The following is a 14,187-nucleotide window of genomic DNA, read 5'->3' as shown; positions in this document are numbered from 1 at the left end:
CACTAAATGTTCCTCTTCATTCCTAGAGTAAATCAATATGTCATCCAGGAATACCAAAACAAATTTATCCAAGTAGTCATGGAGTACACTATTCATTAGGTTCATAAATGCAATTGGGGCGTTGGTTACACCAAAAGGAACTACTGTGAATTCATAATGCCCATATCTAGTCCTGAAAGTTGTCTTCGGAATGTCTTCCTCATTAATTCTAAGTTGATGGTACCCTGACTGGAGGTCTATCTTTGAGAAAATTGCTACTCCTTTCATTTGGTCGAAAAGATCCTCTATGCGAGGTAAGGGATACCTATTCTTTATTGTGACCTTGTTCAACATCCTATAGTCAATGCATAGTCTTAAGGTTCCATCCTTCTTCTTAACAAATAAGGCTGGCGCTCCCCATGGTGATACACTTGGCCTTATTAATCCCTTAGCTAAGAGTTCCTCTAATTGCATTTTGAGCTCTAGTAATTCAGTTGTGTTCATTCGATAAGGTGCCCTTGATACTGGTTCAGCTCCTGGGAGTACTTTGATAGAAAAGTCAAACTTCCTTTTAGGGGGTAAGCCGGGTAATTCCTCTGGAAAAACATCCTTGAATTCTTTTAAGCAAGGGGTATTTTCAAAGGTTGGTGTATTTTCCTCTTTTCCTTCATCAATTTCAACCATATAGATTTGGCCCCCTCTTCTTCTTTCCTTCTTTATTTGCTTGGCTAATATGGTTTCTATATTAATGGGTTTAAACTTTCCTTGGATTGTGTCCTTCCTCTTCATGGTCTTCCTCATGGTTTTCTTCATGGTTTTCCTCATGGTTTTCCTCATGGCCTTCCTCATGGTTTTCTTCCCTTTGACTCCTAGTACGTCTTCCATTACCCCTTCCTCTTCCTCTTCCTCTTCCTCTTCCTCTTCCTCTTCCTCTTCCTCTTCCTTTTGCCATTCTAGGTTTTTACCTGAAAGTTAAATTATGTAGTTAGTTCTTGATTTAGGATTTTAAAATTTAATTTCTATCATTGCAAAACATTCCCTTAGTTGAATAAATTAAAGTGAGCACAACACCTAGATTTGAACCTTTGCTCTGATACCACATGTAATAACCCACCATAATTAACTCAACAAAATTGAGTATTATTTTTTTTTGTGTGTTTAATTTAATCATTATGTTTTATTCAATTGCATACTTTGGGCATCCGTCCTTTTGGATCAGGCATTCATCCATCCGGGATGAGCATCTAACCATACGGGTTATACATTTGTCCATATGGGACATAAGATTTCATCTATCCAATACAGGATAGGCATCTACCCATACGGGGTAGGCATCTATCTTGATCGGAATAGGAGGTGCTCTGGCCAGAGACTTAGACTCATCGGGACCATTCGGGTCCTGAGCCACTCACTAAGTACTACACTCTTCTAACAGAAGTGCACCGAGGTCGCCATCCTTAGGAGTAATTAAATAACATAATACAAGCTTGAATTCCACCTCGGAATTTGGCTTAAAGCCTCGGGAAGTCAAGCGAATCCATACGAGATTCCTTCCGAGTATGCATTGAATTACTTTTTCCAATTTAATTATCTTTATATTTCAAAATAGGATTCTTACTCAATCCTTCCTTTACCAAGCCTAGACCCCACCCACGAATGCCTGAGTATGAGGGACAACTTCGTCCCAAGACTGCCTACATACCCACTTCAGCAAGGGATCAATGCGTAAAGTATGTAGTTCTATTTTCTATTCTATGGTTTGATGTAAACTGATTTGTGGGTACGCAACCCTTTCTAGGGTCAATGTCTCAGACAATTTCTCTGCAGTTGCTACCCACGATGGCAGCACTTAAGCAAAGGCTCAAGATGGCCTATTGCTTGTGGCCTAAAATAACTAGATCCTAATTCTTATCGTAAGCATCACCCTTGACCAATTGCCAATTGACAACAATATTTCTTCGAAAATTAATTCCATAAAAGCATTTTTACTTAACCAATCTAAAAGGGGGTTTACTATGGTTTAACTCAACAGATGTAAAATCATTTGAAAATTATCTTATTAGATTATCGATCCAAGGGGGATTACCCACCCCTTGGATTTTAGCTTCCAAGTGTCCCTTATTACTCCCCGACGATTTATAGGGACGATGCCACAGACGTCGTTGATGTAGCTTTATTAGGCATTAAGTGCAGTAGTTCAACATGACGACATTACCCATAAGCATGACCCAGAGGCACCTTATATACCGAACGCTACTAGGTTTTGGTTTCCCTCTTCCTTTATTTAGTTTTCTAACTAACATCATGCTTGAAAATAATCACGAAATGAATGTACATAATTAGACCTTTCGAAGTTAATTATTTGAATAACTACTTTGATGGCAATCAAGTACCATTTGATAAAAAGAAATACCATTCTTCTACAACTCAACTAATTAATATATAATGGTATGATAAAGGCAATTATGAACTCATATATTAAAACATGTAACTTGTATGAAGATAATGGAAAGGTAACTTACTCATCAATGAATGCAATTTAACATATAAGTAATGCGCATGATGTAAAAATAGTGACATTTACATACGAGATTAAGTAATGTTTACTTTGATCGTGAGATTATTTAAAATATAGAGTTACTAGCTCCACATGAGTGATTAGCTTGTACTTTTTGGAAATTTTGGATCAAATCGTAATAATAAGACTTATTTGTTTTTAAGTGAGCCAAAATCACTAATCAAATAATCCAATAAATCCTTGAAGGGGATTGAGACAATAATTTTGATTTCAATCTTTTGCTAATTTATTAACTTAATATTTAACTAAACAATTATTAAAAAAATTAACTTAAATTTAATTAAAAATGATTATATAAAAAAATTAACTTAAATTTTAATTAAATCAATTATTAAAAATTAACTTAAATTTAATTAAAATGATTATTAAAAAAAATTAACTTAAATTTTTATTAAAACAATTATTAAAAAAATTCCATTGCAAAATTTTCAAAGTGTAATAATTAACAAAGCTACATCTATGGATTTCATGGCTACTATAGAGCCCTCCACACCCATAACAATTCCCACATCTTTTGTTGCTAATGTCAAAGCATCATTAACTCCATCACTCAACATGGCATTCATGCCCTCTCCCTTTAACTCTCTAATAAATTCCAGATTGTCTTCTAGGACCATGAACTTCAATTTCTCCTACCTTTACACCAATTACAAGGGCTCCAAATCCCAGCTTGTCTTCTAGGACCATGAATTTCAATTTTTCCTACCTTTACACCAATTACAAGGGCTCCTTTGTCACTTAAAAAATGTTGTGATAGAATTGACTAATCAAATAAACAATAAACAATATGTCTCTTTAACATACCATTACAAGGGCTCCTTTGTCACTTAAAAATGTTATGATAGAATTGCTGAATCAAATAAATAATAAATAATGTGTTTTTTTAACATACTAACTTACATGTATTGCAGCAGGAAAAGAAAAGATAAAATATTAAATTAAATTAAAGAGAACACACCGACCTAAAGGTAAATTTTTTTTGACTTCAAAACTGTAGATGAGTGTGAAATAGACAGTCTGATCAACGATTCCGAAAACAAGTTATTTGAGCAATGTTTTCGCGTCCAAGTTATTTGAGCAATGTTTTCGCGTCAAAGTTATTTGACCAAATTACCAATTTAATTTGTTCCGACATTTTAATGTGTCCAGAAAAACAATCAGACATTTTAAAGCTCTATTTAAAAGTGAACCCAACCATTATGCCATTTCATACATTTTTCGGATGTTTGCGTGGGCTAAGCTAAGAATGAAGATGGTGATTATGCTTCCTCTGCTTCTCTTTTTCTCTCTCTCTACGCTGCCTACTCATATAGCAAAGCTTTCTAATTATTCTGATCAACAAGCTCTGATTGCTTTCAAGGATGCTCTCCTTTTGGATCCATTTAATTCCCTCCTCGATTGGTCTCCCAATCACACTCTCTGCAATTGGACTGCTGTTGTCTGCTCTTCTCGTCGACAGCGTGTGGTTTCCTTGAATCTCACAGGTATGGGATTAGCTGGTCCCATCTCTCCCTTTCTGGCAAATCTTTCCTTCCTTAGAGTACTTGATCTCAAACATAATAGCTTCCAGGGACATATTCCATATCAGCTAGGAAGGTTGTTTCGCTTGAGATGGCTTCGGTTTTCTTATAACAATTTAAGTGGAAGCATTCCCTCTGAATTTAGTCTTCTTTCAAATCTAAAAATCATGGCATTAGTCCAAAACAATTTGACAGGTATTATCCCACCTTTCTTAGGAAACATGTCCTCTTTAACAGTCATAGATTTGGGCGTCAATAGATTCCAAGGTAGTATTCCTCATGTGTTGGGTGTGCTTAGTCAACTAAACTGGCTTGATCTTTGCATGAACAACTTAATAGGGCCGATCCCCGTTTCCCTTTCAAATTGCACTCGTCTCCAAGTGTTGGAGCTATGTGGAAATCACTTAAGCGGCCCAATTCCATGGGAGTTTGGAAGGCTGTCCCAGTTGCAACATGTGCTTTTGTGGAAGAACCAACTCACCGGAGAAATACCCAGCTCAGTGGCTAATTGGACTCGGCTACAACGGCTGAATTTGAACACCAACCAAATGACCGGCACAGTGCCTCTGGGAATTGGGAAAATGCAGCAGCTGACAGTACTTGTTTTGTCATTTAACCATCTCACTGGCGTCTTGCCCACTTCAATTGGTCGCCTTTCGAGTTCGTTATCAGTTTTAATATTAGGCTCAAACGAAATTGGGGGAAACATACCAGATGAGATTGGTAACCTCACAATGTTGTCATTTCTAAGACTAGAAGGAAACCGATTCAATGGGACCATTCCATCTGCACTCTGCAGACTTCCAAATCTTGAAAGATTGCACCTGGACGCAAACAATTTACATGGGAGAATTCCAGAATGTTTTGGCCAATCCAAAAGGCTTGGATTGTTGTCTCTCAGTCAGAACATGCTTTCAGGGCAAATTCCACAAGGTCTTGGTGACCTTCCACAGTTAAGAGACCTTGACCTTAGTCACAATCAACTATCTGGGAAAATACCTGCTAGTTTAGGAAAATGCAAGACTTTGGAGCTGGTGGACATGGCACACAACAAACTAACAGGAAATATACCTTCTGAAGTTGCAGGTCTGCAGAATCTTGAGTTCTATTTCAATGTTTCTGGGAATTTACTGCAGGGTTCTATTTTGGAAATGAGCAAAATGGTTATGGTTTTAGCTATAGATGTTTCTCAAAACAATTTCTCGGGTGGCATTCCCAGTGCACTGGAAAGCTGCAAGGGGTTAATGTATCTAAATCTTTCTGGGAATGCATTTGAGGGGCCAATTCCTGTATCATTGGTAAATCTAAAAAATCTACAGTACATGGATCTTTCTTGCAATAATTTGTCAGGTACAATACCGGTGGCTTTCAAAAAGATGAAAATGCTCCAGCATCTCAATCTCTCTTCAAACATGTTAAGTGGAGAGGTCCCAAAGGGAGGAGCTTTTGCAACACATGATGCCTCTGAAATTATGGGAAATCTCGGCCTTTGTGGTGGATGGATAAACTTGCCGCCATGCTCTCATTCCAAACACAAAGAGACATCTGTCTCCAAAAAGGTAATAATTCCTGTTGTAGTCGGCATTGCAATTTTGACCATGTCTCTTCTATTGGTAGCATTTTCGTATAGATGGAGACGTTCTTGTACCCCTGTTCTCAAAGTATGGCCTCCAAAAATTTCATATGAAGAACTAGTAGATGCAACTGGCGGATTCAGTGATGAAAATCTTTTAGGAATTGGTAGTTTTGGATCAGTTTATAAAGGGATTCTAAGAGATCGTACAAATATTGCTGTCAAAGTTCTCAAGTTGCAAGATGAACATGCTCACCAAAGTTTCAGCAGAGAATGCAATGCATTAAAGAGAGTTCGGCACCGCAATGTAATTAAAATCATTTCATCATGTTCCAACCTTGATTTTAAAGCCTTAATTCTTCCATTAATGTCAAATGGAAGTTTAGAGAGGTGGTTGTATCCTCGTGAAGGAGGCCAATGCAAATTAAATTTGAGTGATCGATTAAGGATATCAATGGAGATAGCACAAGGAATGGCCTATCTTCATCATTATTGCTTTGTTCAAGTGATCCACCGTGACCTCAAGCCCAACAATGTTCTATTAGGAGATGACATGATTTCATACATAGCAGACTTTGGCCTTTCCAATATTATTTTTGGCAATTCCATGGATTCTTTGACTTCTACAGATGCACTTGAAGGATCTGTTGGCTACATTGCTCCAGGTACACATTTCACATTCTTGCGCAATGTGTTTCACTTGTTTTCTTTGTTTATCTTATAAGTCAGTTATTAATCTTTGTTTATTTCTTATTATAGAATATGGAATTGGTGGAAATATTTCAACAAAAGGAGATGTATATAGTTATGGAATCTTAATTTTAGAGTTGTTGACAAGGAGGAGACCAACAGATGATAGGTGGACAGAAGGAATCAATCTACCAAAATGGACAGAAATGCATTTTCCAAATAGAATCTCAGATGTGGTGGATAATTGTCTTCTTATAGATGCTCATGACTCAGAGACGTCAACAGTGATGGAATGCCTTACTCAATTTATACAAATTGGGTTGTTTTGCACTAGGGAGTCACCTCAAGAGCGCCCTGATATGACTGAGATAGTTGATAGACTAAATACAATCAGAGGTGCATTTCTTGATACCCCTAAAACTCTTCAATTACCAATAGATATCTCACCTTTTATTAATGATGAAAGAAATATAAATACCATTGAATTAGGAAATAGGGGAAGTTGGTCTACATCTACATCCTAAGCCTAAAGAATTGTTCTTGTTTTATCTCTTACCCAATCTAGAACATAATGATGTCCTAAAATATTACTTTTGATAGTATATATTATGAGCACATGGAATAATGTTCATATGTGCTACCTATATTGGATAGTATTTTTTGACATTATTTAGGGCCTATATTTGAAATTGTGAGTGGAAAGAAGATGTGGATATGATGTATTTTGGGCCATATCAATGATTTGGATACATGATTAAATATATATCTTAATAGAATGTTGAATTTCAGAAACAATATATATTTTTTATTATCATGCAATTTGAAAAATTTTGTGCAGTTAAATTTTTAAATTTATATTAATATTTAAACATGAATAGTTATTAAAGTTATAATACTTCTTTTTCACAATTATTCAATACAATAATTTAGAAGTCAAATATTTCTTTGAAATTTTAAGTGCAGAATATTTTTTGCTAAAATGTGGTAAATATTTTAAATTAGATCATTTTACCACTCTTTATAAATCATAATTAGTAGATATATAGTTTTAGGTTTTATATTTTTAATTGAAATTTGTGAGTTGAACTACTAAAATATGTTCCTTTATGACATTGATATTGAGCTTGTAAAGGTATTTTTAAATCTTCCTAGTCTTGGATGCTAGAAAAGAGTAGAACAAGTGAAGATTAATGAAGAAAACAGTAAAACAAAGGAACATATCGATTTGGATCAAGAGTAGAGACAAAAATTAAATCTAGACTATAAATAAGGCACTTATAGATTTTATCCTAAATAAAGCACCAATTTATCATATAATTTGATGAGTTTTAAAGATGGAAATGTGTCATTCTCAAATAGACTTTAGTAAAATTCAATAATATTTAACAATGACCATCATTCTTTATTCATAGAGCTAAGTACACCAATCCATTATATTTAATTTTACATCTTAGCATTGAATTTAATAATACATTAGGCCTCACTAGATACACTCATTATATCTTAGTCAATCTACGCTTATTTCATTGCATCTTACTAGTTTATTTCAAGTCATAGTTAAGGAAAGTTTATTTCTTTTATATTTTTGTTAAATTGATTGATCTTGGTTGATCTCATTGTATTTCTAGGATTTCCTGTCACATAAGGGTTAGATCTATAATATTCTAGTTGCAAATATTTTTCCTAGTTGTTAACTTCATTTTGTGTCATTTCACTTCATTAATTTATCCTTATTTATGTTTTATAGTCATTTGCATATATTCCTTTGTACCCACCCTAATTACCTTTATACTTAGCTTAAGGGATTATACTTTCCACCTATTTTGATATATGATATAGATCCAATTCTTTTTAGTTGATATTCATTACCCTTTTCTATACTATTAGATATATTATTTTATTAAGGTTATCCTCACCCCTTTTATAACCAAAATAACTATTCTTTCACTCTTGTGTGTTGTGATACATCTTTTGTGACCTAGGATAGGCATTGAAAGCTACCTCACTCATGTATTTTCTTGATGAAAATAGACATTTAGACCCAAATGACATGATACTTGTAATTCATAGTAGATTTATGTTACATACATGGATCCTCATCATTACTATATGATAAATCTAGTGATGTACAAATATATGTGTAACAAAGGAATCTTCTACAATATCTAATCATAAAAAAATTAAATTGAATTTTTTGGTGTGAATAGGGGTTTTCCCTATTAGGATTACCCCTTTGTGGTGTGAATAAGGTACATTATCTAACTAGCCACAAGTTAGATATTTTTCACACTCATTCACAAGTTAAGTTTATTTAAGGACTTATAAATATTTCTAGAAGGTCTTACTTACAATGTAATCTCATCTATCTTTAGTTGTCTCATGTCATAGGATCAAGACATTTTCCATTACCTTATTCAATCCTACCTATCAACCTTGCATTTATAATCAATGCCTCATATGTACATTTGTAATCAATTTGTTTTCATCCACAATTAAGTTATTCTTACCATACTCTTTTGTAGAAGTTTGATGTTGGTTTGCAAGTGATCAAGAGGTGAGTGGATTTCTCTATGAACTTGTATATGGTAATGAATATTTAGATCTAGAAAACCCCTTCTTATATTTGAGATTTATTTGTGCATGACCTATTCCTAGGGTGCAAATCTTGATAGATCTTGAAAAGTTGTGCATGATCTTCTCTTGCATCATACGATGACTATGAGAATTAGAAATTCATAGAAATACTAGATTGGGGGGTTTACAATTTGTGGATTTGTACCATATACTTATTTTGGTGCAAATGTGAGTTCACCATTGAGTTTAGAGTGTCCTTGAGAAAGCTAGTTTTATCAATTGTTTTTCATTAAAAATAGATATATGATACCAAATCAATGAGATTTTCTAGTTAAGAAATGGTTGCTAGATGTAAAAGATAGCTACAAGTTTGTCACATTTTGGGCTTAAAAAACCCCCTACAATTGCATCTAAAAGATCCAAAATTCCTAAGATCAATTGTTAAACCGTCAAAATCAAAGTCTTTTACTCAATACTCTTAAAGCAATATTTTATCCTAACACCATAAATTTTGTCTAGACACTTGTCCAAAATATGTATAGTAAAAATTTGTATGGTTGTGTATTGTCATTTTCATCCTATTCATTTTACTAGTGTAGAGAGAATATTTATAGGGAATCAACATATTTCGTTGGAATAATGTATGCGAAATGAAATAGAAATGGGACTAGTATAAATCAATATGAAAACATGTTAGTAAAGATCCTTCAACCATAAGTATTACATGAAGACAAATCCATTCAAAGCATTATCAAATAATATTAGCACAAGAAGCTAGTTAGGAAATAACTAAACAAAATGAATATGATACTTCCCCATGATGCTCCCTATGACATGACTCTTCCTTGTCCCCCTCCTCTCCAAGATCCCATCACTACATGAAGTATGCCCTCACCTTGAGCACTAGCAAAAAGGATGTCAAATGTAGGATGGGAGATGGTTGACTATGATATAAAGTGTTGCTATGAGAAATGGATGCAAATGCTCTAAGCTATGCAAAGAAGCAATGAGAATGCTTTCTAAACTCTCAACAATGATAAGCTCAATAGAATAACCTTCTTTATAATGGAAAACCTTATTCTCAATGGACAACTTGATCATCAATGGAAATCCCCCTCACAAAGAAAATGGGAGTTCTATTTATAGGCAAAATAGACAAATGAAGGGTTGAGGTTGAATTGGTTGATGAAGGATTAGGATTGATTAAGGAAGTGTTGATCCTCAATCCATATGCTATCCTTAAAGCCAATCAAATTTTGACAATTGCTAATGAGGGAAGGCTTGAGAGGAGAGAGGGACAAAGCGTTAAATGCCTGAAGAATTGAAGGGAGTCGTTAAAGGCTTAAGAGGACTTTGAAGGAAGACATTAAAGGCTTAAGAAGACTTTGAAGAAAACCATTAAAGGATTGAAAACTTTAAAGGAAACCATTAAAGGAGCGAGTTGATGGAATTTAGGTTAACCTTTGGTTTAATAAGAATGTGCAAACCATTAAAGAGGGATTAGGCTAATGATAGGGGGTTTAGACATGATTAGGAGGAGGTTTAACTTACAACTTGCAGTTTCTAGAAGATGCAAGTGGGTGAGGGATTTTAGGAATTTAAATAAATATTTAAATTTAAATGTGATAGAATGGATAAAGGGATAAGATGAATTAATTAAACAAACATTTCTTATTTATTTAATTAATAGTCCGAATTAAGTGGACAGAATTGGGTGTCTACAGTATGCATTACCCATACATAGTAAAGTACTTGCTAGCTTGCATAGGCATAATCTAATGAGATGATTTTTTAAATTCATTTATTTAAAATTAAATTCTTGAGGACCCAATTTCATGGTTTAGCCTATGGGCAATCATTGACACAATGCATGGGCTTAAGTTTGAGTGTGTAGGAAGCCACTACTCACCCAAGACTTTCCTCCTCTCATCATCCTACCACTCCATCAATGATGCATGACTAATGCATCAAGGTCTTAATTGCCATGCAATGTTATCTTTATTTGTTTCATGTCATAGGACTGAGACATTTTCCATGATATTGTTTAATCCTACCTATAAATATTGCCTTTATAATAAAGGCTTCGTATATTCATTTGTAATCAATATTTTCAGCCATAATCAATTAAGTTATTCTTTCCATACTCTTTTGTAGATGGTTTGTTTTGGTTTGCAGGTTATCATGAAATGACTGGAGTTCACTATCAACTCTTACATGGTATTGGATCTTCATATCTACAAAATCTCTTCTTAGTTTTGAGTGTGTTTTATGCATGAGCTATTCCTAGGGTGAAAATATCAAAATATCAAGTGATATGTTGAGTATTCTCTTCTCTTCCATCACATGATGACTTGAAGAATTAGATAATCTTGATATAAATACTAGATTTGGGGGTTTCTTCTTTGTGGATTTGTATTGTTGATTTATTTTGGTGCAAATTTAAGCTCACCATTGAGTTTAGAGTGTCCAAGAAAGTTAGTTTTATCATTTGTTTCATGCAAAACACATATATGACAAATCTATGAGGTTTTCTAGTTGAGAAGTGACTGTTAGATATAGAAGATATCTACAAGTATGGAGTATTTTGAGCTGAAACAGACCTTGCCATTACATGTAAAATATCCAAAATCCCTAAGATTAATTATTAAGCCACAAAAATCAAATACTTTTGCTCCACACTCTAAAAGGATTTTTTAGCCTATGAACATATATTTTGTCAAGACACTTGTATATAATCTGTCTAGTACAAATTTATATGGTGTTGTTTTGTCATCAATGTCATATCCATTTGATATGTGTAGAGGAAATATCTATAAGGAATCAACATATATTTTGTTGGTGTAATGTGTAATGCCCTACCAAAGAACCTTAGATGATAAGTGAAAATTACACCAAAAATGCATGAATTTTTTTTTTTTTTGAAGTAATAAAATGTCATCATGCATAATAATACAAGTATAATGCTTATATCAAGATAACATTTATCCTATAGATAAATGAAAAGCACAAGTGGAAGATTACACTCTCAAAAACTCTAACAAGATAACACATGGAACCTCTAATGTCCACTAACGTCGATACCTTAAAATTGCAACCAAAATCGGATTGAAACTACACAAGAACACCTATAGGAGATGACTAAATCATCCTCTAATATTGAACCATACACAAATCATGTTCATGTAGCTAAATAAGAAACCCTTGATCAATTTTGTGCCACCTTGCATCAGAACAATTCAACCAAACAACAACACTGCCAAGTTAGGCGGGGATGCCAAAGGGCAAACCAGAGATGCTGAAGAACAAACGACATTTCATAGGCTCAGATGTCAATCCAAAGGTAGAGACACCAATTTGTGGTTAGGCCAAATTGATGGCAGGCTAGAGAGGGGGAGACATCGTTCTGATAAATAGAGATGTTGTTCTAGAGGCGAAGACAACGAAGGACAGCCACAAACGTTGATCTAGGATTTTTTCCTAGCAAGACTCAGTGAATTGGTCAAGACTTTGTCAAACGGCTCCTAAGGTGAAAGCACACCTCTACTCACCACTAAGAGTATAAAACACAACTGAAATCCACATTTTAGACTTCACGAAACACGTACCAAGTGGTTCTAGTTAAGCATAGATTGGCTCCTGATAGCTCAATCCAACAAGGGCTTGGTCAACATCTCATGACCACTATGGGAGATGACTAATTTAATATCCAATACATAAGGAATCACATCTACATTTATTTTAAGCACCAAACTAAGTGTTCTTATGATAACATCATAACTAGCAATTGCACCTTGGTGTGCAATGGGTACGCCGAAAAGGCATGGAAGATCAATTAGGAAAATATTTTCTCTATTAGTTGCATACATTTGTGCAACAAATGAGTTGAATTGGTAGGCCATTCTGAAAATGATGGTGTTTGTGCCACAAAGGTAACAACAACCTAAGTTAACATGATTAGTGAAGCCCTTTTCTTTGTGGCACCATGCTCGATCTATTGGTGATATCATCTTGTGTGTCATTGTGCTTGTCATGACACCTTGTGTGCATATTGGTGTGTAATTCATAGCGTGAATGTCACTTATAATGAAAAAAGGTGTCCATCCCATGTTGGTTCAATTAATATCTTGTGAGAAAGCTTGGGGTATTATATTATAAAATTGTTTTAAAATGATTTTAAGTGTATAAAAAATAGTGATGGATGGAATTGTTGAAGTATTTTAAGGTCTCACTTTGCCCCATTCACACCATGATCTTTTGGCTTGAGTCCATGAAGTTCAGAATTCTATTAATGTTTTGTTTTTCTCAATGGCACTTTCGCTTAGCAATTAAACCATGTATGAGCAAGCATTAGTCGAGAAGTGATAGCTTTCAATGAACAATGCATTCACTCACAAGGATTGAAACACATATGAAACAAAACCTCTAAATTAAGAAGATGATTAGACTCTATTACCCACAAGCTCATGTTATTTTTGTAATAGAGAGAGAGATTCACATAAGGGATATAAATAGAGAGGATAAATTGATATATAGAGATGAAAGAGATAAATATATAGAGAGGGAGAGATGGGTAGAGAATGAGAGATATAAATATAGATAAAGAGATAAGAAGATATATAGGGAAAGAAAGAGGTAGAGAGAGGGAGATATATATGGGTAGTGAGAGATGGAGAGATAAAGAGATAGAGGTATAGGAGGGAGAGGGGAGAGATGGATGAATAGAGAAAGAGGTAGAGAGATGGAGAGATGGATGAATAGAATCTACCATGCCTGGTTAATAGATTATGACTTTTAGTCTACTTAATAACCTTTAAATAGATCAAGTACATGTAAAGCCCATACAGATGTCGGTAGGAATAGATATCGGTAAACTATACAACTTAACAATTAAATAGATAATCAATGCAAAACAACCATACCACATAACACCATGATTTGTATGTGGAAAACTCGGAAAGGGAAAAACCACGATGGGAAGCCTACCCATAGTTAGATGATACTTTTGTAGAAAGTATGTGATACAATGAGGGGCCTGCACATGCAAGAAGGCATACTACCTAGAGTGCATTGCTCATTACAAAAGAGTCTCATTGACTACAGAGAGGCAACAACCATCTCAAGATAAATGGACTACAATCCAATAGAGTGAATTGCCAGAGATATCATCTACCATGCTTGATTAAAGTCCCGATTAAGCTCAATACTAGAGGCCTTTGACCTCTTCCTTAATCCAAAGTCGATCACCTATGATCGATCAAGTCTTCTTCGCATAT

General features: G+C 34.5%; 1 protein-coding gene across 1 annotated transcript; it reads left to right on the top strand.

Moving 5' to 3' along the window:
- The first annotated feature begins 3,803 nt into the window (after positions 1-3,803).
- On the top strand, positions 3,804-6,895 carry LOC131045622 (putative leucine-rich repeat receptor-like serine/threonine-protein kinase At2g24130). The gene is made up of 2 exons (XM_057979222.2): positions 3,804-6,315; positions 6,410-6,895. Exons 1-2 carry the CDS (start codon positions 3,804-3,806, stop codon positions 6,862-6,864), a joined length of 2,967 nt encoding a protein of 988 aa, XP_057835205.2. The 3' UTR covers positions 6,865-6,895.
- The last annotated feature ends 7,292 nt before the right edge of the window (positions 6,896-14,187 follow it).

Source organism: Cryptomeria japonica, chromosome 4, assembly GCF_030272615.1.
Source record: "Cryptomeria japonica chromosome 4, Sugi_1.0, whole genome shotgun sequence".
NCBI classification, from domain to species: domain Eukaryota; kingdom Viridiplantae; phylum Streptophyta; class Pinopsida; order Cupressales; family Cupressaceae; genus Cryptomeria; species Cryptomeria japonica.
This window is presented reverse-complemented; position numbering and strand designations above follow the sequence as displayed.

Bases quoted from the DNA above. Each gene is read 5' to 3' on its own strand.
- LOC131045622 (XM_057979222.2), top strand. From the start codon at position 3,804: ATGAAGATGGTGATTATGCTTCCTCTGCTTCTCTTTTTCTCTCTCTCT. The intron at 6,316-6,409 runs GTACACATTTCA...TTCTTATTATAG, and splicing joins TGTTGGCTACATTGCTCCAG to AATATGGAATTGGTGGAAAT.